This window comes from Orcinus orca, chromosome X (assembly GCF_937001465.1).
Source record: "Orcinus orca chromosome X, mOrcOrc1.1, whole genome shotgun sequence".
Classification (NCBI taxonomy): domain Eukaryota; kingdom Metazoa; phylum Chordata; class Mammalia; order Artiodactyla; family Delphinidae; genus Orcinus; species Orcinus orca.
Window position 1 is genome coordinate 66,830,182 of NC_064580.1, and position 23,672 is coordinate 66,853,853.

At 37.9% G+C, this 23,672-nt stretch overlaps 1 protein-coding gene across 16 annotated transcripts in view; it reads right to left on the minus strand.

Annotated features, from left to right (window-relative positions):
- The window catches only part of ATRX (ATRX chromatin remodeler), a 249,515-nt gene that overhangs the window by 215,433 nt on the left and 10,410 nt on the right, over positions 1 to 23,672 (minus strand). For 5 of the 16 annotated variants that reach the window (XM_033406901.2, XM_033406895.2, XM_033406896.2 and 2 more), the window contains one exon: positions 12,393 to 12,451. The exons of the other annotated variants lie outside the window; for them this stretch is intronic. Coding sequence is in view for 3 of the 5 variants with exons in the window: in XM_033406895.2 (XP_033262786.1) it covers positions 12,393 to 12,402 (10 nt within the window). In the remaining 2 variants the exon portion in view is untranslated. The remainder of the gene's footprint in view (positions 1 to 12,392; positions 12,452 to 23,672) is intronic. 16 annotated transcript variants of the gene reach the window in all.

A 23,672-nucleotide genomic window follows, 5' to 3' on the forward strand; every position in this document is an offset into this window, starting at 1 on the left:
GAAGCACAGAGAGTCCCAAACAAGATGAACCCAAGCAGACCTACACCAAGACATATTATAATAAAGATAGCAAAAGTTAAAGATAAAGAGAGAATTCTAAAGGCAGCAAGAGAAAAACAAAGAATTAATTAAAAGGGAAGCCCCATAAGGCTATCAGCTGATTGCTCAACAGAAACACCACAGGCCAGAAGGCAGTGGAAAAATATATCCAAAGTCTTGAAAGGGAAAAATCTGTAACCTAGAATACCCTACCCAGCAAGATTATCATTTAGAATAGTAGGAGAAATAAAGAACTTCTCAGAAAAGCAAAAACTAAAAGAATACAGCAATACTAAACCTATCCTAAAAGAAATATTGATAGATCTTCTCTAAATATTAAAGAAGCAAGAAGATATAGGAAGGAGGAATTCAAAATTTGAAAGTAAATCACTTTAATTAGCCAGTAAACAGATCAAAAAGAGAAAGAGAAAAAAAAACCTATTTGTGAAATTGATAATAAACACCAGGAACAGCAAAAGGATAAACACGAAGATGTAAAAAAGGACATCAAAATCACAAAATGTGGGGAAGGAGAGTAAGAAAATGCAGCTCCTTTTGTTTTTTTTGTTTGTTTGTTTGTTTTTGGTTTTTTTCCTGTTTTTTTTTTTTTTTTTTTGCGGTACGTGGGCCTCTCACTGCTGTGGCCTCTCCCGTTGCGGAGCACAGGCTCCGGACGCACAGGCCCAGCGGCCATGGCCCACAAGCCCAGCTGCTCCGCAGCATGTGGAATCCTCCCAGACCAGGGCACAAACCCACATCCCCTGCATCAGCAGGCAGACTCTCAACCACTGCGCCACCAGGGAAGCCCATGTTTTTTTTTTAAGAATGTGTTTGAGCCTATGTATCTAAAGCAAGCAGACAGAGGAAGGGGTTAAGATACTTGAAAAACAGAACAAACACAAATCAAAAACACACAATACATTCACAAAAAACAAAAAGGAGAACACACAAGCATAAAATAAAAGGAAATCATCAAGCCACAAAAAGAAAATGAAAGGATCAGGGAAGAAACAAAGAATCAACTGGAAAACAAGGTTTAATATGGCAATAAATACATATGTATCAATAATTACTTTAAATGTCAATGCTCCGATCAAAAGACAGAGAGCGGCAGACTGGATAAAGAAACAAGAGCCTACAATATGCTGCCTACAAGAGACCCACCTTATGGCAAAGGACACACATAGATTGAAAGTGAGGGGATGGAAAAAGATATTTCATGGAAATGGAAATGAAGAGAAAGTGAGCGTTGCAATACTCGTATCAGATAAAATAGAGTTTAAAGCAAAGGCTGTAAAGAAAGATAAAGACGGACACTATATAACGATAAAAGGATCAAAACAAGAGGAGGATTTTACACTCATCAACATATATGCACCTAATATAGGAGCACCCAAATACATAAAACAAATACTAACAGACATCAAGGGAGAAATTGATGGGAATACAATTATGGTAGGAGACTTTAACACCCCACTCACATCGATGGACAGATCTTCTAGACAGAAAATCAATAAGGCAACAGAGATGCTAAATGATACAATAGAACACTTAGACTTAATTGACATTTTCAGGACATTACATCCAAAAAAAAAGACAGAATACACATTCTTTTCAAGTGCACATGAACATTCTCTAGGATTGACCACATGCTACGGCACAAAACTAACCTCAACAAATTTAAGACTATAGAAATTATTTCAAGCAACTTCTCTGACCACAAAGGCATGAAACTAGAAATCAACCAAAGGAAAAGAAATGGGAAGTTCATAGCGATACAAGCCTTCCTCAAAAAAACAATGTTTTTTTGTGACATAAATTCACTGCATTACTCCTAAGTGCATGTGTTTTTTTAGGTTTAAAATTATCATATGTGTTTATAATGCATTATAAAATATACAGTTCATTTATTTCTTAGTATCTGTAATTTCACTTATAAATTAACTAGTAATTCACAATTGGCTTTTCACTAATCCAACAGATTTTCTACACTTCCTTTATTTACCACAAGTTTAGTATTCATATAAGTGTTTAAAATCTTCTAACTTATGTCCTTATTCAAGTAAAATTATAAGAAATCCTTTTAACAGCTGCCCAATATTAACTATGTAAGCATATAATATAAAGCCTAATTCCCTATAAACTTTTTATGCCTTAATTTTACTCCCAAATGTGATAAAGGTCCATACAGGTTTCTACTATGCCAATGAATATCAACCACTGGAAGATCAAGTGTTAGGGTAAAAGGTGGAATTTTTCTTAGTGAGTCTACGCTGCCTTGGGTTTCCTTACATAACCATGACAAATTTTAACATGCATTTTATACACGCTGGCCTGATTTAAACCTCATGAAACCTCCCTCCTTATTACAGAGAACTGAGGCTCAGAAAGGCACTTATTTGCTAAATACAGCAAGGGAATTAAATAATTTGCACTTGCGTTGGAAAATCAGGAATTCTGTCTCTAACCAAAGCCCACCCTATACCACATCCCTTAAGAAAACTCAAGGCACAGTGACTAATATAACTTAATGAACAGAAAAGTAGTTATCACACTAGTAGATAATCCTCAAAAGTCAGAACACTTCAAAGGACTAAGGATAAACTAAGATGTCCACAAAGTGCCTTCAGTTACTACAGCATACTTTTCCAAAGTTTTTCATCTTTGTTCATTGCTATCTTTGTTATCATTTTGAATACACTCATTGATTTTTCCTTTAATTTTTAATAAAAACACTATATGAATGCTTTAAATTACGTAAGTTCTCTAGTTTTACTGTGCATGCTTAATCCACTGAGCTTACCACACTATCCTTATTTGAATGCAGCAGTAACTAAACATAAGGTGTTAACAATAAGACAAATCATCTTAAAATCAATTCCTAAAACTTCCAACTGAAATTGGAACCTGATCCTCACAAAGACCAAGACCTGAAAGATGTAACAAACAAAGGAGAGCACCCCCAAAAAGCCACAGATAGCTATGTCATCTCACATAGGTTCATTTATTTTAAAAAGTCAAAAACAAACAAAAAAACTAACCAGTCAGCTACAAAAGGTAAGGAGCTTAGAAGTCCTCACTCCTATGCTCACAACAAGAAAAAAGATAAACAAATTGAAAATCAGTAAGTTATCTTAGATCCATTAGAGAACTGAGGTCACAGGACAAATCACCAAAAAGAAAAAAAAAAAAGGAGAGACAGGCAGATACAGAGAATCACATTTTATCTGAAGTGCAAACACTTCAATAGTAACTGACGAATTATTGGAGGCCAAATACAGATTAACTTGAGTGTTAAAAAATCCTGGTGTCCCAGCTGGGCACACTTTCCTGGGTTTTACCTCCAGGAGTGCCACAAGCTTTTCAGGTATTCATGAGGAAGACCTGAGGGGAAAAAATCCTCTTGTGCCTTGAGCAGGAGGAGGGAAAAGTAAACATATTAAAACTCACCCAGAGCATTCTCTTTTTAACAAAGTCATGCTCTCAAGGTAAACTACTTTACCAGAGCATTATGTACCTGGAGGAAGAGCAATTAGACAACCTCAGCCTCCTGGAGGTTTCCTGTCTCACCTAAGTAGTGTTGCAGGGGGAAAGGCTAAGAAACATTTCTGAAGGTCACAGCCCAGGGACCACTTAAAAAAGAAAGATGTAATTCATAAGATTACAGATCACTTTCCCTCTCCAACTCCTGGGATCCAATATGGTAACATTGAATTATAAATGAGAAAGCTACAAGATACAGACTCTGTTTGAGAAGGAATTCTTGGGCTTCCCTGGTGGCTCAGTGGTTGAGAGTCCGCCTGCCGATGCAGGGGACACGGGTTCGTGCCCCGGTCCGGGAAGATCCCACATGCGGCGGAGCGGCTGGGCCTGTGAGCCATGGCCGCTGAGCCTGTGCGTCCCGAGCCTGTGCTCCGCGACAGGAGAGGCCACAACAGTGAGAGGCCCGCGTACCGCAACAAAAAAAAAAAAAAGGAATTCTTAAGGAATCCCAAAGACAAAAGGGAAGGAAAAAAAAAACTAGGACAAGGGAACTAGAAGAAATAATGTGTTTAATGTGTGCTGTAGCACCTACAGCTACAGCACACATTAAACACAGCCCCATTCCTAGCCAGATTAGCATAAAATCTCACACTAAAAGTTTGATTTCCTATTACCAGAAATATCACATAGAGCTTTCAAAAAAATTACAAGTCCTGCTAAAAGGCAAGAAAAAACACAATCTAAAGACACAAAGAGAGCATGAGAACCAGACTCAGAGAAGACACAGATTTTTGGAATTATCAGACAGGGAAATTTAAAATAACTATGACTAGAATGATAAGGACTCAATAGATAAAGTAGGCAGTGTGCAAGAGTAATTGGGTACTGTAAGCAGAGAGATGAAAACTCAAATAAATAAAATAAAATGCTACAAATCCAACACACTGTAAAAGAAATAAAGAATGCCTTTGATGGGTTCATCAACAGAATGGACATAGTCAAGGAAAGGATCAATGAGACTGAAGAGGAAAGAATCAGTGAGGCTGAGGACATGTCAATAGAAACTTTCCAAACTGAAATGCAAAGAGAAAAAAGAACAAATAAAAGGGAACAGAAAAACTATAACTGTAGAATAATTACAAAAGTTGTAACATACATGTCATGGGAATACAAAGGAGAAGAAGGAAAAGAGAAGAAATGTTTGAAATAAAAGAATGGTGGAAATACTTCCAAAATCAATGACAGATACCACAGAAGCAGGATACCAAGCAGGGTAAATAGCAAATATCTACACCTAGCTATGTCATATGCAAACAGCAGAAAACCAAAGACAGAGAGAAAAATCTTTTAAAAAGCCAGGAGAAAAAAAAACAAAACATCTTATCTATAGAGGAACAAGGATAAGCATTCCATCTTATGTGTTGTCAGAAACTATGCAAGCAGGAAGACAGTAGAATGAATTATTTAAAGTGTTGGGGAAAAAAAACCCCACCAAGCTAGAATAATGTACCCAGCAAAATGATTCTTCAAAGGTAAAAGAAAAATACTTTCTCAGACAAACAAAAACCAAAGGCATTTGTTGCCAGCAGACTTTCCTTGCAAGAAATGTTGAAAGAAGTTCTTTAGAGAGAAAAAAATTATATGGGACTTCCCTGGTGGTCCAGTGGTTAAGACTCCACACTCCCAATGCAGGGGGCACGGGTTTGATCCCTAGTCAGGGAACTAAGATTCTGCATGCTGCAGGGCGTGGTCAAAAAATAATAATAAAAAAAAATTATATAGGGCAGAAACATGCATCTACATAAAGTAAGGAAGAGCGTTAGAGAAGGAATAAATGAGGGTAAAATAACATCTTTTATGTTTCTTATTCTTTTGTTGTTTTTTTTTTGTGCGTGGTACGCGGGCCTCTCACTGTTGCGGCCTCTCCCATTGTGGAGCACAGGCTCCAGATGCGCAGGCTCAGCGGCCATGGCTCACGGGCCTAGCCGCTCCACGGCATGTGGGATCTTCCCAGACCGGGGCACGAACCTGTGTCCCCTGCATTGGCAGGCGGACTCTCAACCACTGCACCACCAGGGAAGCCCCTATGTTTCTTATTCTTAACTGACCTAATAGTTAACTGTCCAAACTAATAACAGCAAAAATGCATTGGATAATTATAGCTTATGGATAAGGAGAGGAATTGGGAATACTACTATAAGCTATCTACAGTACTTGTGAAGTGGTACAGTGTCATTTAAAAATGGACTTAGACTAGTTATAAATGCATATTGCAAACTATAAGGCAACCAATAAAATGTTTAAAGAAGTATAATTTATAAGTTAAAAGAGGAAGGAAAATGAAATCATATAAATGTTCAATTAAAAGCAAAGGCAGGATAGCTGATTCACTTTGTTATACAGCAGAAACTAACACAACATTGTAAAGCAATTATACTCTAATAAAGATGTTAAAAAAAAACAAAACAAAACAAAGGCAGGGACTTCCCTGGCGGTCCAGTGGTTGAGGCTTTGCCTTTCAACGCAAGGGGTGTGGATTCGATCCCTGGTCCTCCCAGCCAAAAACCAAAACATAAAACAGAAGCAACATTGTAACAAATTCAATAAAGACTTAAAAAAAAAAAAGGCAAAGGGACTTCCCTGGTGGACCAGTGGTTAAGAATCCGCCTTCCAATGCAGGCAACGTGGGTTCCATCCCTGGTCGGGAAACTAAGATCCCACATGCCACGGGGCAACTAAGCCCCCGCGCTGCAACTACTGAGCCCATGCGCCACAACTAGAGAGAAGCCCGCACACAGCAACTAGAGAGAAGCCCATGCGCCGCAACGGAAGATCCCACATGCCACAACAAAGATCCTGCAACTAAGACCTGATGCAGCCAAAAATAAAATAAATAAATAAATATTTTTAAAAAAGACAAAAAAGGAGAAGATAAAAAACAAGTACAATGAAGAGAAAAGTTACAAACATGGTAGATATTAAACCAACTATATCAAAATTCACTTAAAATGTGAATAATCTAAGTACACCAACTAAGAGAGTGTGTCAGAGTGTGAGGTGGATACAGTCAGATGTCAGAGAGGACTAAAACCAAGACCCAAATATATGCTGTCTACAAGAAATCCACTTTAAATATAAAGACAATGATTATAAGTAAAGGGAAGCCAAGGGAAATGGGGAGTTGTTGTTTATAGGGTGTAGAGTTTGTGTTATTTTTTCTTTTAAAATATTTATTTATTTGGCTGTGCCAGGTCTTAGTTGCGGCATGCGGGATCTTTTTAGCTGCGGCATGTGAACTCTTAGTTGCAGCATGTAGGATCTGGTTCCCTGACCAGGGATTGAACCCAGGCCCCCTGCACTGGGAACGTGGAGTCTTAGCCACTGGACCACCAGGGAAGTCCCCAGAGTTTCAGTTTTCCAAGATGAAAAAGTTCTGGAGATTGGTTGCACAACAATATAAAAATGTACTTAACATTATTGAAATGTACACCTTCAAAAGGTTTATGTTATGTTATTTTATCACAATTTTTTTTTAAAAAGTAAAGGGATTTCTATTCAAGTCCTTTGTACACTTTCTGAGTTGTCCTTTTGGTGCTGAGTTGCAAAACTTCTTTATATATTCTGGATATTAAATCTTTATCAGATATATGATTTGCATACATTTTCTTCTATTTCTGTGGGTTGTCTTCACTCTCTTGATAGTGTCCTTTAACACACACATTTTTTATTTTAATGAAGTCTGTATTATCTATATTTTTCTCTTCTTGCCTGTGTTGTTTCCATCTTATTTAGAGACCACTGACAAATCCAAGGTCCTTATGTATTCTCCTAAGAGTTTTATACTTTTAGCTCTGAAATTTAGGTATTTTTAGTTGTATATGGTGTAAAGTATGGGTCCAACCTTCTTTCACATGTAGATATCCAATTGACACAGCACCATTTATTAAAGAGACTATCAAGATGGGTACAGAGTTTTTTGTTGGGGATGATCAAAGAGTTTTGGGTACACATGGTGGTGACTGTTACATATTGTGAATGTACTTAATGCCACTGAACTGCACATTTACAAATGGTTAAAGTGATAAATATTATGTTATGTATATTTTATCACAGTAAAAATAAACACAAGATATTACTTCATACCCACCAGAATGGGTATAATTTAAAAGATGGTCAACAGGAGGTATTAGTGAGGATGTGGAAAAATTGGAACCCTCATACACTGCTGATGTGAACATAAAATAGCACACTTTGGGGATTCCCAGGTGGTGCAGTGGTTGAGAGTCCGCCTGCCGATGCAGGGGACGAGGGTTTGTGCCCGGGTCCGGGAAGATCGCATATGCCGCGGAGCGGCTGGGCCCATGAGCCATGGCCGCTGAGCCTGCGCGTCCAGATGCTCCGCAACAGGAGAGGCCACAACAGTGAGAGGCCCGTGTACCACAACAAAAAAAAAAAAAAAAAAAAAAGCACACTTTACTATTTGTAAAATAATACAAAACTGAAAAACAGTTTTGACAGTTGCACAAAAAGTTAAACATAGAGTTTCCATATGACCCAGGATTCCAAAAAGAAATGAAAATAAATGCCCACACAAAAATTTATACACAAATGTTCACAGCAGCAATGATTCATAATAACCAAAAAGTAGAAACAAACCAAATATCCATGAAATGATGAATGTATATTTTTCAGCAATAAAAAGGAGTAAAGTTCTGAGTCATCCTACAACATGGATGTACCCTGAAAATATGCTAAATGAATGTAGCCAATCACAAAAGATCACATACTGTATGATTCCTTTTACAGGAAATGTTCAAAATATGCAAATCCATAGAGATAGAAAATAAAATAGTGGTTGTCAGGATCTGGGGTAGGGATATGGGGGAAAATGAGGAGTAACCACTAATTGGTATAGGCTTTCTTGTTGGAGCGATGAATATTCTGTTGATGGCTGTACAGATTTGTGAGTATACTAAAACCACAAAATTGTACCCTTTAAATGGATAGACTGTGGTATGTGATTTACATCAATAAAGTTGTTAATTTTTAGAAAATGACTTGGACATTAGCTGAGTTGTTCAGAGATCTTTTGACAGCAATTGCACTAGAATTTAGACCTTTCATACAATTTCTACCCTGAACAAGAGTTAGGGGAAAAACTGACTCAAACTAAAAGTTTTAACAAGATCTGAGGATATTACTTGAATATCTTTAGCTTTAAAAGCAGTGAATAGGAAGTAATCGATCTGCTATACTGCTTGAATTTTTTGGTTCAGCACAGATTATAAAACTACGGAATAGAAACAGAAATTAAAATAAATCTGTTATCTATATCTTTTTAAAACTCATCTGTCAAACTAGATAGCTACTTTGGTGCTTTGGAGGCCAAGTAGCAGTGAACACTGATTGACGATATTAAAAATGATGTAGAAAAAGCACAAGTTTCTTCTACCCAGGATCTCACCGTAGGATATCAAGCCTTTCATGAAGCTCTGCTTCTGAAAAATTCCACATTCAGTATTAAAAAAAAGAATCAAGGGCTTCCCTGGTGGCGCAGTGGTTGAGAGTCCGCCTGCCGATGCAGGGGACATGGGTTCGTGTCCCGGTCCGGGAAGATCCCACATGCCGCGGAGCGGCTAGGTCCGTGAGCCATGGCCACTGAGCCTGCGCGTCCGGAGCCTGTACTCCGCAACGGGAGAGGCCACAACAGTGAGAAGCCCGCGTACCGGAGGAAAAAAAAAAAAGAATCAAGTGTCCACACTTCATGTTCACAAGAGCACAAGGTTTTACAATATGGTTTTACAATTTGTTATCTACAATAAGACTTTTCCAGCCTTCAACTCTACCTGAATCTTATTATTGTAATATTCTTTCTATTTAACATTAATTGTTTAACAGTAATTTTATAGTGGGACATAGGAAGGATCAATGTACCACACAGTCTGGTATAAAACTTGTGCCGCAAATAAGGGAAGTTAAATGGTATCTACCCTCTAAATTCTTCAGAGATTCCTCTAGGTATCCTCTAAAAGACCTAGACTTTTTAAAGCCACATGCTTCTCTTGACCCTTGGGAAATGTTATTAACATCTTATACTTGAAGAATTTCTGGGAATACAACAAATTTTTGTTCCTTTACAAAAAGAAGAAAAGGGAGGGGAACAAAAAAAATACTGAAACAGGAAATAACACTGGTATCTCTTTTACATCATCTCAAAAAATCATTCAGGCCTCTTAGCCATCTAAGGACATAAAAATTAAGTATATGAGATGACAGGGCATATCCAGCATGGGCACCATAGAATAATCATCTTAGAAGATAAATTTTATTTTTCTGAAAACAGAATCCAAAATTTACCACAACAAACAAGGCACTACTAAAATATAAGACCTTTTCTTTGAGTCCCAAAACAAGAAGATATATTAAAAGTTAGTCTTTCATAAATAAGTATACTGAATACAAAGAGCCACTAAAAATCTCTTGAGTACCATTGAACATTTCTCTAAAAGCAAAAAGGAGGCAATCTCTTTTTTCACAAAAACTTGGATCTAACTTATTTGAGTTAAAAAGCAGAACAGTCGTTCTAAATTTTGTAGAAAACATCCCTTTATAGAAGTAAACAGAATAATCCAAAAGGAGTTGATCAGAAGCGAACTAATTATATAAACAATGCTTAGATATTAAAGTTATATGAAGATTAGCATGAAGAAAGGACTCAACTAAGAAGAAACAAGAGAAAATCAGTAAGTTCTACATTCTGATAGATGAGTAGAAAATAACCAAACAAACCTGTTCAACATCAACTCTAATCCTCCTATCTCAAGACGACTAGCACTCCTAGTCTGTGTGTACTCATGCTAACATCTGAGTATCTTGTGCTGTATGTGTAACCTAACTCTATGACAGTCTTACCACCCAAAACTACAAATCATTCCTTGTCCCTCTGGTTAAACTTCCTCATTCATTTCTTTCAGTTGATGGATCCAATCCTGGAAATTTTAAACTAATATCAGCTATCAGAATGGTATTATCGTAAATAATAAATGGTAAATATCGTATCTTCTTTAACTATTAAATGATTTTCTTATCATTCCGCAAGACTAAATAAAAGAGATTCAGAAAAGGCTAACATCCTGAGTTTCTAATTTTCCAGTCCGACTTTAACATCTGAAAGTCATATCAATCTCTTTCTTTCAGTGGGCTGATGCCTCAGTGGAAAGATGAGCTATAATCCAGACGTTATAATATAAGCAAATCAGATACTTGTTAATTTAAGAGATATAACTTTGTTGAGATATAACTCTCTAATTGTTCAAGCTTTTTGGAAAATCCTTTAAAGCATCTGTAAAGCATTAAAATTTCAAAACAAAGGCAATTCAGGTCAGCTTCACAAATATCACTTGCCTGAAAAACTTCCATTTAAACTCTTCCCAAACTGACCTAAGAGTTTTAACCGTAAGTCAGTCAGATTTCACTTTTTATTCATGAGGAGTAAGATTCACTTATTCATTTTACAATATTTACCAAATGCTGAATATATTGTGAGTACGTAGTATTGCAATAAAAAATAAATACATAATACCTGACCCTAAGGAACTCACAATCTAATGGTAAAGAAAGGCTGTTAAGTATCCCAGGAATAATCTAGGGAAGAAAGGGGAACCATCCTTATAACTGTGAATTTCCTAATGCTTTTAAATCTCTCATACATGTAATTTTTTTCATCTAATTTTTATACAGTTTCCTTTAGGGTTAAAACTCTTAACCTTATTTCCAACACCTGCTAACCTCCATTTTAAAAAGCAAAGTTTGCTAGAGAATCAGGAATTTCCTGAAGAATACCTTGGGAAAGCAAACACTGAACCACGGATATTCCCTGTATTAAAAGAGAAAGGTGTAATGGTTTTATACAGAATCAAGAGAAAATAAAAATCAGTTGAGGGTGAGAAATATGCATAAATATTTGAAAAACTTAGATTTATTCCATTCGAGGCACATCTATCTAAATTCAATATATTCTATTCACTTTAACACAAAAATTAATAAGTGCAAGTATTATATCACTATCTTTATTTTCTAACAAAAGCATACTAAGTTCCCTCAAAAAAAGAAACCTTTGGAAAGTTTTTATTGGGATGAAGTACATTTTAGCTCAAAGGGAATGAACTTAGTTTTAAATAGGTTAAAAAACAAACTATCCTCAGATGAAGCAGAAATGCAATTTTACTTTGCCCATTGTAAGAAAATCAATTTTCTTCTACAACTTGAATCAGAGTGAATCTATATACCTATATATTGTAATGCAAAGAGTACTGAAATCCAATTTAAATAAGATTCTCATTTCTCTTTTGGTAAAGAGGAAAGGGGAGAAAAACAAAATCTAGGTTTTCTGAGAGAAGACAAAGTCACATAATTCCTATATCTATAGCTAAGCATTCAGTGCTTTAACGAAGCCCATCTACAAGCCATTGAGCTAATCATTTAATTTGTGGACTCCTACTCAATTTTGAGGGAGTTATAAAAAGCAAATCTCTCCAGATAAAAATAAAGCTTACGTCCCTAATCAATAAAAACGGAATCAGATAAAGTCTGCAATGCAATCACTAGCTAAATGGAGTTTTGATAACTGCTGATTAAGGTCTGAGATAGTATTAATGTTTTTACAAGAGCAACAAAACCATCATTCCAAGGGGAAAAGATATATAAACAGATTAGATAATCTTTGAAAATACAGTGTTTGGTTTATCTTTAGAATCTAGTGAACTCAATGCTCCAGGTGATAGAAACCTGAGGGGGAAGGTATGAAAAATCAGAATCAACTTATAAGTAACTTCTCTACTTTTTGATATGTACATCAGAGCTACTCATACCTCTTTTCATGAAATTGATACCTAATCAGTTCTGTCTCCAGCTATTAAGTGCATCCACTCTGAAAAATAGAAAAGGAGGAGATAAAGCAACTCAATTTTGTTAAGCGCTTACACTATGCTATACAGCTCATAAAGATTTTCATTTAGGTATTACTGTCTCCACTGCATAGATAAAAGAACAACGCAAAAGTTGGGTAACGTTCCAAAGGTTACAAAGAGAACTGGATTTGAACCCAAATCTAGCCATACATGAGGTAATTCCAAATGAAAGCAAGTTGAGACCGGAGCTCAAACTGTCTGAATTTTATTCCAAAGGACTGGAGAATAATCCATTTTTCCACTATTTCTTTTCCCCAAGAGTAGAACACATCAAATGCAAATGGCCTTCTTACTGAAGTTAAATGACAATCCCTAATTCTTGGAAAACTTCCTGTAATACTGGAAAAACAATGGGTATAGAATAATATAGTTGGGTCCATTTGTATCTTAAGGAAAGCCTGATATTTAATATCTAGAATGGGAACAATTACAGCTCATTTACTCTCCCTTGCCTATAATAATATTCCAGATGTGGAAGTTTTAGCTGATTGTTGCTAAGGACTCCCTCCACATCCTCCTTCCCTAATAAGTCCACTATAGAAAGTGCAATATAAAGAAAAGTGTGAAGTACAAAATAAAATGTCAGGTAAAATCCCACCATGCAGAGATAATCATAGGGGAAAATGTTAGCACGCATTTTCATTGTTTTTAACAAAATCGAATGGTTACTTTACTGCTTTGTAACCTCTTCCCTCTGTTAATACACAGTGAATATTTTCCTGCATCGTTATTTTCCTAAAACAATTTTTAATGGCAGTATAGTATTCCATCATGTAAAGATGCCAGAAGTTTTTTCTCACGCTAACAGCACTTAACGACAGATATGCTTTTGTTGCAGGAATTGCAGCTGCCTCCTATTAGGATCTGTAGCATGGCTGCTAAATTTTAAAATCAATTTTTATTTATTCAGAACATAAATAGTGCAGAAAAAAAGGGCTATGTGCACTGACTATTACAAAAGATTCACAAAGAGAAATAAGCTGACACACTTAAAGAATTACCAATGCTTGCTTCAGCTGTTAAGTTATAGTTGTCTACAAAACCACATTGGCCAGGGTGAACAACTATAGAATAAGAAAATTCTCAAACTGCCACTGGAAGTGTAAATTAGTAAAACCATTATGGAGATCAATTTGGCAATCATCTTACAATAAAAAATAAAATTGACCTCCTAAAGAAACTCCAGCATATGTGCAAAGGAGACACATTTAAGAATGTTCTAACACTTTTTAATAGCATCAAATTAGAAAAAATTCTAAATACCCACCAATGGTAGACAGATGAATTGTAGTATACACATTCAACTCAAAACTAATAAAATGAAAAGTGAGCATTCCAGATCAGTTTGTTCAACAGAGATATAATGTAAGCCACGAATATAATTTAAAAATTTCTAGAAACATTTTGAAAAAAGAAAAAGCAGGTGAAATTAATTTTAATCTTATTTAACCCAATATATGCAAATCATTTCAATATGTAATTAATATAAAATAATTAGTAATAAGATATTTTACATTTTTTTTGTACTAAGTCTTTGAAATCCTCTGAGCAAATACACTTCCAGCACATCTTAATTCACACTGGCCACATTTCAGGTGCTCAACAGCCACAGATAGTTAATGGCTATTATATTGAACAGTGCAGATCTAAAGTTACCTCAAAATCCCCAGAACAATACTGAACCGAAAAAGGAAGTTGCAAAATCATATGTATTATATGGCATCACTTAAATAAACTTATAAAACTAAAAAACTTCTAAATTATGTCTCTGGGAACTTCCCTGGTGGCACAGTGATTAAGAATCCGCCTGCCAATGCAGGGGACACAGGTTCTAGCCCTGGTCCGAGAAGATCCCACATGCCGCGGAGCAATTAAGCCCGTGCACCACAACTACTGAGCCTGCACTCTAGAGCCCATGGGCCACAACTACTGAGCCCGTGGGCCACAACTACTGAAGCCCGTGTGCCTAGAGCCCATGCTCCACAACAAGAGAAGCCACCGGAATGAGAAGCCTGTGCACCGTAACGAAGAGTAGCCCCCGCTCACCGCAACTAGAGAAAGCCCACGTGCAGCAACAAAGACCCAATGCAGCCAAAAATAAAATAAATAATTTTTTTAAAAATCTGTATTGGGGGCTTCCCTGGTGGCGCAGTGCTTGAGAGTCCGCCTGCCGATGCAGCGGACACGGGTTCATGCCCTGGTCCGGGAAGATCCCACATGCCGCGGAGCGGCTGGGCCCGTGAGCCATGGCCACTGAGCCTGCGCGTCTGGAGCCTGTACTCCGCAACGGGAGAGGCCACAACAGTGAGAGGCCCGCGTACCGCAAAGAAAAAAAAAATCTGTATTGGGACTTTCCTGTTGGCACAGTGGTTAAGAATCTGCCTGCCAAGGCAGGGGACACGGGTTCGAGCCCTGGTCCGGGGAGATCCCACATGCCGCGGAGCAACTAAACCCATGTGCCACAACTACTGAGCCTGCGTTCTAGAGCCCGTGGGCCACAACTACTGAGCCCATGTGCCACAACTACTGAAGCTATGTGCCTAGAGCCTGTGCTCTACAAGAGAAGCCACCGCAACGAGAAGCCCACGCACCGTAACGAAGAGTAGCCCCTGCTCGCAGCAAGTAGAGAAAGCCTGCACACAGCAACGAAGACCCAACACAACCAAAAAAAAAAAATCTATATTGATAGTTCATAAGTGTGCATGTATAACCTATCTCCATATTTGTTGCCAGAAAAATATGTTTATACAATTCACTAAATATCTTCTTGTCTTGTGTTATTAGCTTAGTTTTATTCTAAAAGCACTTAAGGGCAGAACCTAGGTATTTCTGGTTTTATTAGACTCAGTACCAACAGTACCTACTTTAGCAAATAAACACTATTCAGAATTTGTCAGAAAACGTCAAACTTTCCAAAACAATGAAGAAACAATGGAGGACTGAACAAATTCCAGTCTACTGTTTTGAATACAAAGATATAAGTGCTCTAATGCAGGTAAAAAGATGCAAGTTTGAGTAATAAAGCAGCAACATTTGAATAAGACCTACATTTTACCTTATGTATAAATAGTGATCTCTGCGTAACATTCAGAATTTTTTAATTGCAATAACAGTCACCATGTTCACATGGGCCAAATCAGTAATTCCCAGTAGGAACTTCAAGAAATGTTTCATTCTATTTGGCACACTGATTAAATACAGTTCATTTCATCAATATGCCACACCCCATCCCCACCCAAACGCAGAGGCTTCAAATGGAGAAAGGAGGCAAAGAACGTGGCAAGATCAAGAAAGCAGGGGACTTCCCTGGTGGCGCAGTTGTTAAGAATCCGTCTGCCAATGCAGGGGACACAGGTTCGAGCCCTGGTCCAGGAAGATCCCACATACCGCGGAGCAACTAAGCCCGTGCGTCACAACTACTGAGCCTGCACTCTAGAGCCCACAAGCCACAACTACTGGGCCCATGCACTGCAACTACTGAAGCCCGCGTGCCTAGAGCCCATGCTCTGCAATAAGAGAAGCCACCGCAATGAGAAACCTGTGCACCACAACGAAGAGTAGCCACCCCGCAATGAGAAGCCTGTGCACCACAACGAAGAGTAGCCACCCCCCCAAAAAAAGAGTAGCCCCCACTCGCCGCAACTAGAGAAAGCCTGCACGCAGCAATGAAGACCCAACACAACCAAAATAAATAAATAAGTAAATAAATAGTTGCCTATGTGCAGCAAATTCAAGTTTTGCTTTCTGGAACTTTTTTCCCCAAATATTTTCAATCGAGTTTGGTTAAATCCACGGATGCAGAATCCAGTATATTTGGTATAGTTGAGCAGACTCAAATATCTGTCACGCCCATGCTCAAAACATCCAGGGGCTTCCCATGTTTATAAATAAGGATAAAGTGCAAATGCCTAAGCAAGAGAGACTGCCCTGGTGGTCCAGTGGGTAACACTCCATGCTCCCAATGCAGGGAATCAGGGTTAGATCCCTGGTCAGGGAAGTAGATCCCCCAAGCATGCCGCAACTAAGAGCCCACATGCTGCAACTAAACATGCCGCAATGAACATCCCACGTGCGACAACTGAGACCTGGCACAGCCAAAATAAATAAATACATATTTTTAAAAATCCTAAGCAAGAATTTGAAGGTCTCTGCAAAATAATTCACAGATGACTTTCCAATCTCATCTGACCACAACTCTAAGCTCAAAGAAGGTTCTCTTTCCCCTCTTCACCCACTGAATATTGTTTTACTTCTCTTTAAGAGCAACACATTCAGCTTATAGTTCCTTGTTTAAAACTCAAGAGTACTCCCTACTGGAGTGTAAACGCCTCAAAGGAGGAAACTGGTCTGAGTTCACCTCTTTTTCCCATGTGAGAAATAACAAATTTCCTTGAACAGAGGAATACTAAATGTTTATTAAGATAAAGATAATGCCTGCTCAGGGATTCCTTAAGAGAAAAGAGTGTTGATTTGTTGAGCATTTTTTAAAAGCCCTGAAGTCATTTAGTACAATCAAATATTTTCCCTTCTATCTCTAAATTGAAATATTCAATAAGCTGTGTTGGATGCTCTACAGGCAGCCTTCGAAAGAAATGCATTATTTCATATACTTAACAGTAACAGGTCCAGTCACTGTAATATGAAACATTTACTCTTAGTTCTCTATTTTTAGGAGATACTCAGAAAACACAATGAAAATTCATAAATAGGGTGTTTTGATTTTGAATGTTGGGGGTATCTGAGGAAAGGGGAAAGGCAAGAAAAATAAGAGGTGGGCAAATTCTCTCTAACTCTACAGAAATTAACCAAGCCTAGCTTCAAAATCTCTAAAGTGGGCTGATAATATTAGTATTAAAAGTAAAACCATTTTTAAAATATACTAGGGACTTCCCTGGTGGTCCAGTGGCTAAGAGTCCACCTTCCAATGCAGCAGACAGGGATTCGAGCCCTGGTCGGGGAACTAAGAGCCCACATGCCACGGGGCAACTAAGCCCGAGCACTCTAGAGCCCACGTGCTGCTACTGAACCCATGTGCCCAGGAGCCCGCACGCCAAAACTAGAGAGGAGCCCGCATGCCACAATGAAGAGCCCATGCACCACAACTAAAGATCCCGCATGCCACAACTAAAGACCCGACACAGCCAAATAAATAAATATTTTTACAAAATAATAATAAAATAAAGTATAGTAAAAGCAAAGATGTGCCTCCTGATAAAATGTGCTCAAAAAGGCGTATCACTTCATACTATCCCTAGCAAAATACATAAACACAAGGAAACACCAGACAAACCCAAATTAACTGGCCTGTGTTCTTCAAAAAACGGAAGGCAAAAAAAAGGCACGGTGAACTGCTCCAGATTAAAGAAGATTAAACAGACATGAAAATAAAATGCAATGCATATTCCAGAACTGGATCCTGGACCAGAAAAAATGATATTTTAGTCTTTCGCTATGAAGGACATTATGAATCAATTGGCAAAATGTAAATAAGGTCTGTAGATTAGAAACAGTACTGTATCAAGGTTAATTTCTAAATTTGCTAACTATATTGACGTTATATAAGACAATATTCCCATTTTGGGGAAACTTTTTTTTTTTTTTTGGCTGCGTTGGGTCTTCGCTGCTGTGCGGGCTTTCTCTAGTTGAGACAAGCAGTGGCTACTCTTTGTTGCGGTGCACAGGCTTCAGTGGTTTCTCTTGTTGCAGAGCACGTGCTCTAGGCGCGTGGGCTTCAGTAGTTGTGGCACACAGGCTTAGTAGTTGCTCCGCGGCACGTGGGAACTTCCCGGACCAGGGCTTGAACCCATGTTCCCTGCACTGTCAGTCGGATTCGTAACCACCACGCCACCAAGGGAGGTCCCTCGGGAAACTTTTAATTTTGAAATATAGTAAAAAGGAGATATTCTTTTTTCTTTTTTTGGCCACACCACACACAGCATGTGGAATCTTATTTCCCAGACCAGGGATCTAACCCCCTCCTGCTGCAGTGGAAGTGCAGAGTCTTAATCACTGGCCTGCCAGGGGAGTCCCAGGAGATGATTATTCTTTATCTCCCTGAAGGTAGGATCACGTTCACCTCCTGAGGTTACAGTTATAAAAAACATTCACAAAAAAATCATTCAATAAAATAGTACATGAGATGAATGAGACATCGACTAGAAACTTAAGGAAGTATCTTCGATCTGTTGAGAGACTTTTTTTTAACATCTTTATTGGAGTATAATTGCTTTACAATGCTGTGCTAGTTTCTGCATTATAACAAAGTGAATCAGCTATACATATATATATATCCCCATATCTCATCCCTCTTGCGTCTCCCTCCCTCCCACCCTCCCTATCCCACCCCTCTAGGAGGTCACAAAGCACCGAGCTGATTTCCCTTTGCTATGCGGCAGCTTCCCACTAGCTATCAATTTTACATTTGGTAGTGTATATATGTCCATGCCACTCTCTCACTTTCTCCCAGCTCTCCCTTCCCCCTCCCCATATACTCAAGTCCATTCTCTACTATGTCTGCATACTATTCCCGTCCCCCACTAGGTTCTTCATAACAATTTTTTTTTTTAGGTTCCATATATATGTTACCATACAGTATTTGTTTTTCTCTTTCTGACTTACTTCACTCTGTATGACAGACTCTAGGTCCATCCACCTCACTACAAATAACTCAATTTCGTTTCTTTTTATGGCTGAGTAATATTCCATTGAATATATGTGCCACATCTTCTTTAACCATTCATCTGTCGATGGACACTTAGGTTGCTTCCGTGTCCTGGCTATTGTAAACAGAGCTGCAATGAACATTGTGGTACATGACTCTTCTTGAATTATGCTTTGCTCAGAGTATATGCCCAGTACTGGAATTGCTGGGTTGTTTGGTAGTTCTATTTTTAGTTTTTTAAGGAACCTCCATACTGATCTCCATAGTGGCTTTATCAATTTACATTCCCACCAACAGTGCAAGAGGGTTCCATTTTCTGCACATCCTCTCCAGCATTTATTGTTTGTTGATTTTTCGATGATGGCCATTCTCACTGGTGTAAGGCGATACCTTATTGTAATTTTGATCAGCAATTCTCTAATGATTAGTGATGTTGAGCAGCTTTTCATGTGTTTGTTTGCAATCTGTATTTCTTTGGAGAAATGGCTATTTAGGTCTTTTGCCCATTTTTGGAGCACACTGTTTGTTTTTTAGATATTAAGCTTCATGAGCTGCTTGTAAATTCTGGAGATTAATCCTTTGTCAGTTGCCTCATTTGCAAATATTTTTTCCCATTCTGAGGGTTGTCTTTTCATCTTGTTTATGGTTTCCTTTGCTGTGCAAAAGCTTTTAAGTTTCGTGAAGTCCCATTTGTTTATTTTTGTTTTTATTTCCATTTCTCTAGGAAGTGGGTCAAAAAGGAACTTGCTGTGATTTATGTCATAGAGTGTTCTGCCTATGTTTTCCTCTAAGAGTTTGATAGTGTCTGGCCTTACATTTAGGTCTTTCATCCATTTTGAGTTTATTTTTGTGTATGGAGTTACAGAGTGTTCTAATTTCATTCTTTTACATGTAGCTGTTCAGTTTTCCGAGCACCACTTACTGAAGAGGCTGTCTTTTCTCCACTGTATATTCTTGCCTCCTTTATCAAAGATAAGGTGACCATATGTGTGTGGGTTTATCTCTGGGCTTTCTATCCTGTTCCACTGATCTATATCTCTGTTTTTGTGTCAGTACTCATACTGTCGTGAGTACTGTAGCTCTGTAGTATAGTCTGAAGTCACGGACCCTGATTCCTCCAGCTCCATTTTTCTTTCTCAAGATTGCTTTGGCTATTCAGGGTCTTTTGTGTTTCCATACAAATTGTGAAATTTATTGTTCTAGTTCTGTGAAAAATGCCAGTGGTAGTTTGATAGGGATTGCATTGAATCTGTAGATTGCTTTGGGTAGTAGAGTCATTTTCACAATGTTGATTCTTCCAATCTAAGAACATGGTATATCTCTCCATCTATTTGTATCATATTTAATTTCTTTCATCAGTGTCTTACAGTTTTCTGCATACAGGTCTTTTGTCTCCTTAGGTAGGTTTATTCCTAGGTATTTTACTCTTTTTGTTCCAATGGTAAATGGGAGTGTTCCCTTAATTTCTCTTTCAGATTTTTCATCATTAGTGTATAGGAATGCAAGAGGTTTGTGTGCATTAATTTTGTATCTTGCTACTTTACCAAATTCATTGATTAGCTCTAGTACTTTTCTAGTAAGCATCATTAGGATTCTATATGTATAGTATCATGTCATCTACAAACAGTTGACAGCTTTATTTCTTCTTTACCGATTTGGATTCCTTTTATTTCCTTTTCTGCTCTGATTGCTGTGGCTAAAACTTCCAAAACTATGTTGAATAATAGTAGTGAGAGTGAACAACCTTGTCTTGTTCCTGATCTTAGTTGAAATGGTTTCAGTTCTTCACCACTGAGGATGGTGTTAGCTGTGGGTTAGTCATATATGGGTTTATTATGTTGAGGTAAGTTCCCTCTATGCCTACTTTCTGCAGAGTTTTTATCATTAAATGGGTGTTGAATTTTGTTGAAAGCTTTTTCTGCATCTATTGAGATGATCATATGGTTTTTATTCTTCAATTTGTTAATAAGTGTATCACATTGATTGATTTGCATATATTGAAGAATCCTTGCATTCCTGAGAGAAACCTCACTTGATCATGGTGTATGATCCTTTTAATGTGCTGTTCGATTCTGTCTGCTAGTATTCTGTTGAGGATTTTTGTATCTATGTTCATCAGTGTTAGTGGCCTGTAGTTTTCTTTCTTTGTTACATCTTTGTCTGGTTTTGATATCAGGGTGATGGTGGCTCGTAGAATGAGTTTGGGAGTGTTCCTCCCTCTGCTGTATTTTGGAAGAGCTTGAGAAGGATAGGTGTGAGCTCTTCTCTAAATGTTTGCTGGAATTCGCCTGTGAAGCCATCTGGTTGTGGGCTTTTGTTTGCTGGAAGATTTTTAATCAGAATGTCAATTTCAGTGCTTGTGATTGGTCTATTTATATTTTCTATTTCTTGCTGGTTCAGTCTCGGAAGGTTGTGCTTTCCTAAGAATGTGTCCATTTCTTCCAGGTTGTCCATTTTATTAGCATATCACTGCTTGTAGTAATCTCTCATGATCCTTTGTATTTCTGCAGTGTCAGTTGTTACTTCTTTTTCATTTCTAATTCTATTCATCTGAGTCTTCTCCCTTTTTTTCGTGATGAGTCTGGCTAATGGTTTATAAATTTTGTTTCTCGGGCTTCCCTGGTGGCGCAGTGGTTGAGAATCTGCCTGCCAATGCAGGGGACACAGGTTCGAGCCCTGGTCCGGGAAGATCTCACATGCCGTGGAGCAACTACACCCGTGCACCACAGCTACTGAGCCTGCGCTCTAGAGCTCACGAGCCACGACTACTGAGCCCATGGGCCACAACTACTGAAGCCCGCGCGCCTAGAGACCGTGCTCCGCAACAAGCGAAGCCACCGCAATGAGAAGCCTGCGCACCGCAACGAAGAGTAGCCCCCGCTCGCCACAGCTAGAGAAAGCCCATGCGCATCAATGAAGACCCAATGCAGCCAAAAATAAAATTAAATAAGTAAATTTATAAATTTTGTTTCTCTTCTCAAAGAATCAGCTTTTAGTTTTACTGATCTTTGCTATTGTTTCCTTCATTTCTTTTTCATTTATTTCTGATCTGATCTTTATGATTTCTTTCCTTCTTCTAACTTTGGGGTTTTTTTATTCTCTTTGTGTAATTGCTTCAGGTGTAAGGTCAGGTTGTTTACTTAATATGTTTCTTGTTTCTTAAGGTAGGACCGTATTGCTATAAACTTCCCTCTTAGGACAGCTTTTGCTGCATCCCATAGGTTTTGGGTCGTCCTGTTTTCATTGTTATTTGTTTCTAGGTATTTTTTGATTTCGTCTGATTTCTTCAGTGAACTCTTGGTTATTAAGCAGTGTGTTGTTTAGCCTACATGTGTTTGTATTTTTTACAGACTTTTTCCTGTTATTGATATCTAGCCTCACCGTGTTGTGGTTGGAAAAGATACTTGACACGATTTCAATTTTCTTAAATTTACCAAAGCTTGATTTGTGACCCAAGATATGATCTATCCTGGAGAATGTTCCATGAGCACTTAAGAAGAAAGTGTATTCTGTTGTTTTTGAATGGAATGTGCTATAAATATCAATTAAGTCCATCTTGTTTAATGTATCATTTAAAGCTTGTGTTTCCTTATTCATTTTCATTTTAGATGATCTGTCCATTGGTGAAAGTGGGGTGTTAAAGTCCCTTACTATGATTCTACTGTCGATTTCCCCTTTTATGGCTGTTAGCATTTGCCTTATGTATTGAGGTGCTCCTATGTTGGGTGCATAAATATTTACAATTGTTATATCTTCTTCTTGGATCAATCCCTTGATCATTATGTAGTGTCCTTCTTTGTCTCTTCTAATAGTCTTTATTTTAAACTCTATTTTGTCTGATATGAGAATTGCTACTCCAGCTTTCTTTTGATTTACATATGCATGGAATATCTTTTTCCATCTTCTCACTTTCAGTTTGTATGTGTCCCTAGCTCTGAAGCGGGTCTCTTTTAGCCAGCATATCAGCATATATAGGGGTCTTGTTGTTGTATCCATTAAGCCCGTCTGTCTTTTGGTTGGAGCGTTTAATCCATTTACATTTAAGGTAATTATCGATATGTATGTTCCTATTCCCATTTTTTAATTGTTTTGTGTTTGTTATTGTAGGTCTTTTCCTTCTCTTGTGTTTCCTGCCTAGGGAAGTTCCTTTGGCATTTGTTGTAAAGCTGGTTTGGTGGTGCTGAATTCTCTTAGCTTCTGCCTGTCTGTAAAGGTTTTAATTTCTCCGTCAAATCTGAATGATATCCCTGCTAGATAGTATAGTCTTGGTTGCAGGTTTTTCCCTTTCATCACTTTAAATATGTCCTGCCAGTCCCTTCTGGCTTGCAGAGTTTCTGCTGAAAGATCAGATGTTAACCTTTTTGGCATTCCCTTGTATGTTATTTGTTGTTTTTCCCTTGCTGCTTTTAATACTTTTTCTTTGTATTTAATATTTGATAGTTTGATTAATATGTGTCTTGTTGTGTTTCTCCTTGGATTTATCCTGTATGGGACTCCCTGAACTTCCTCTACTTGACTAT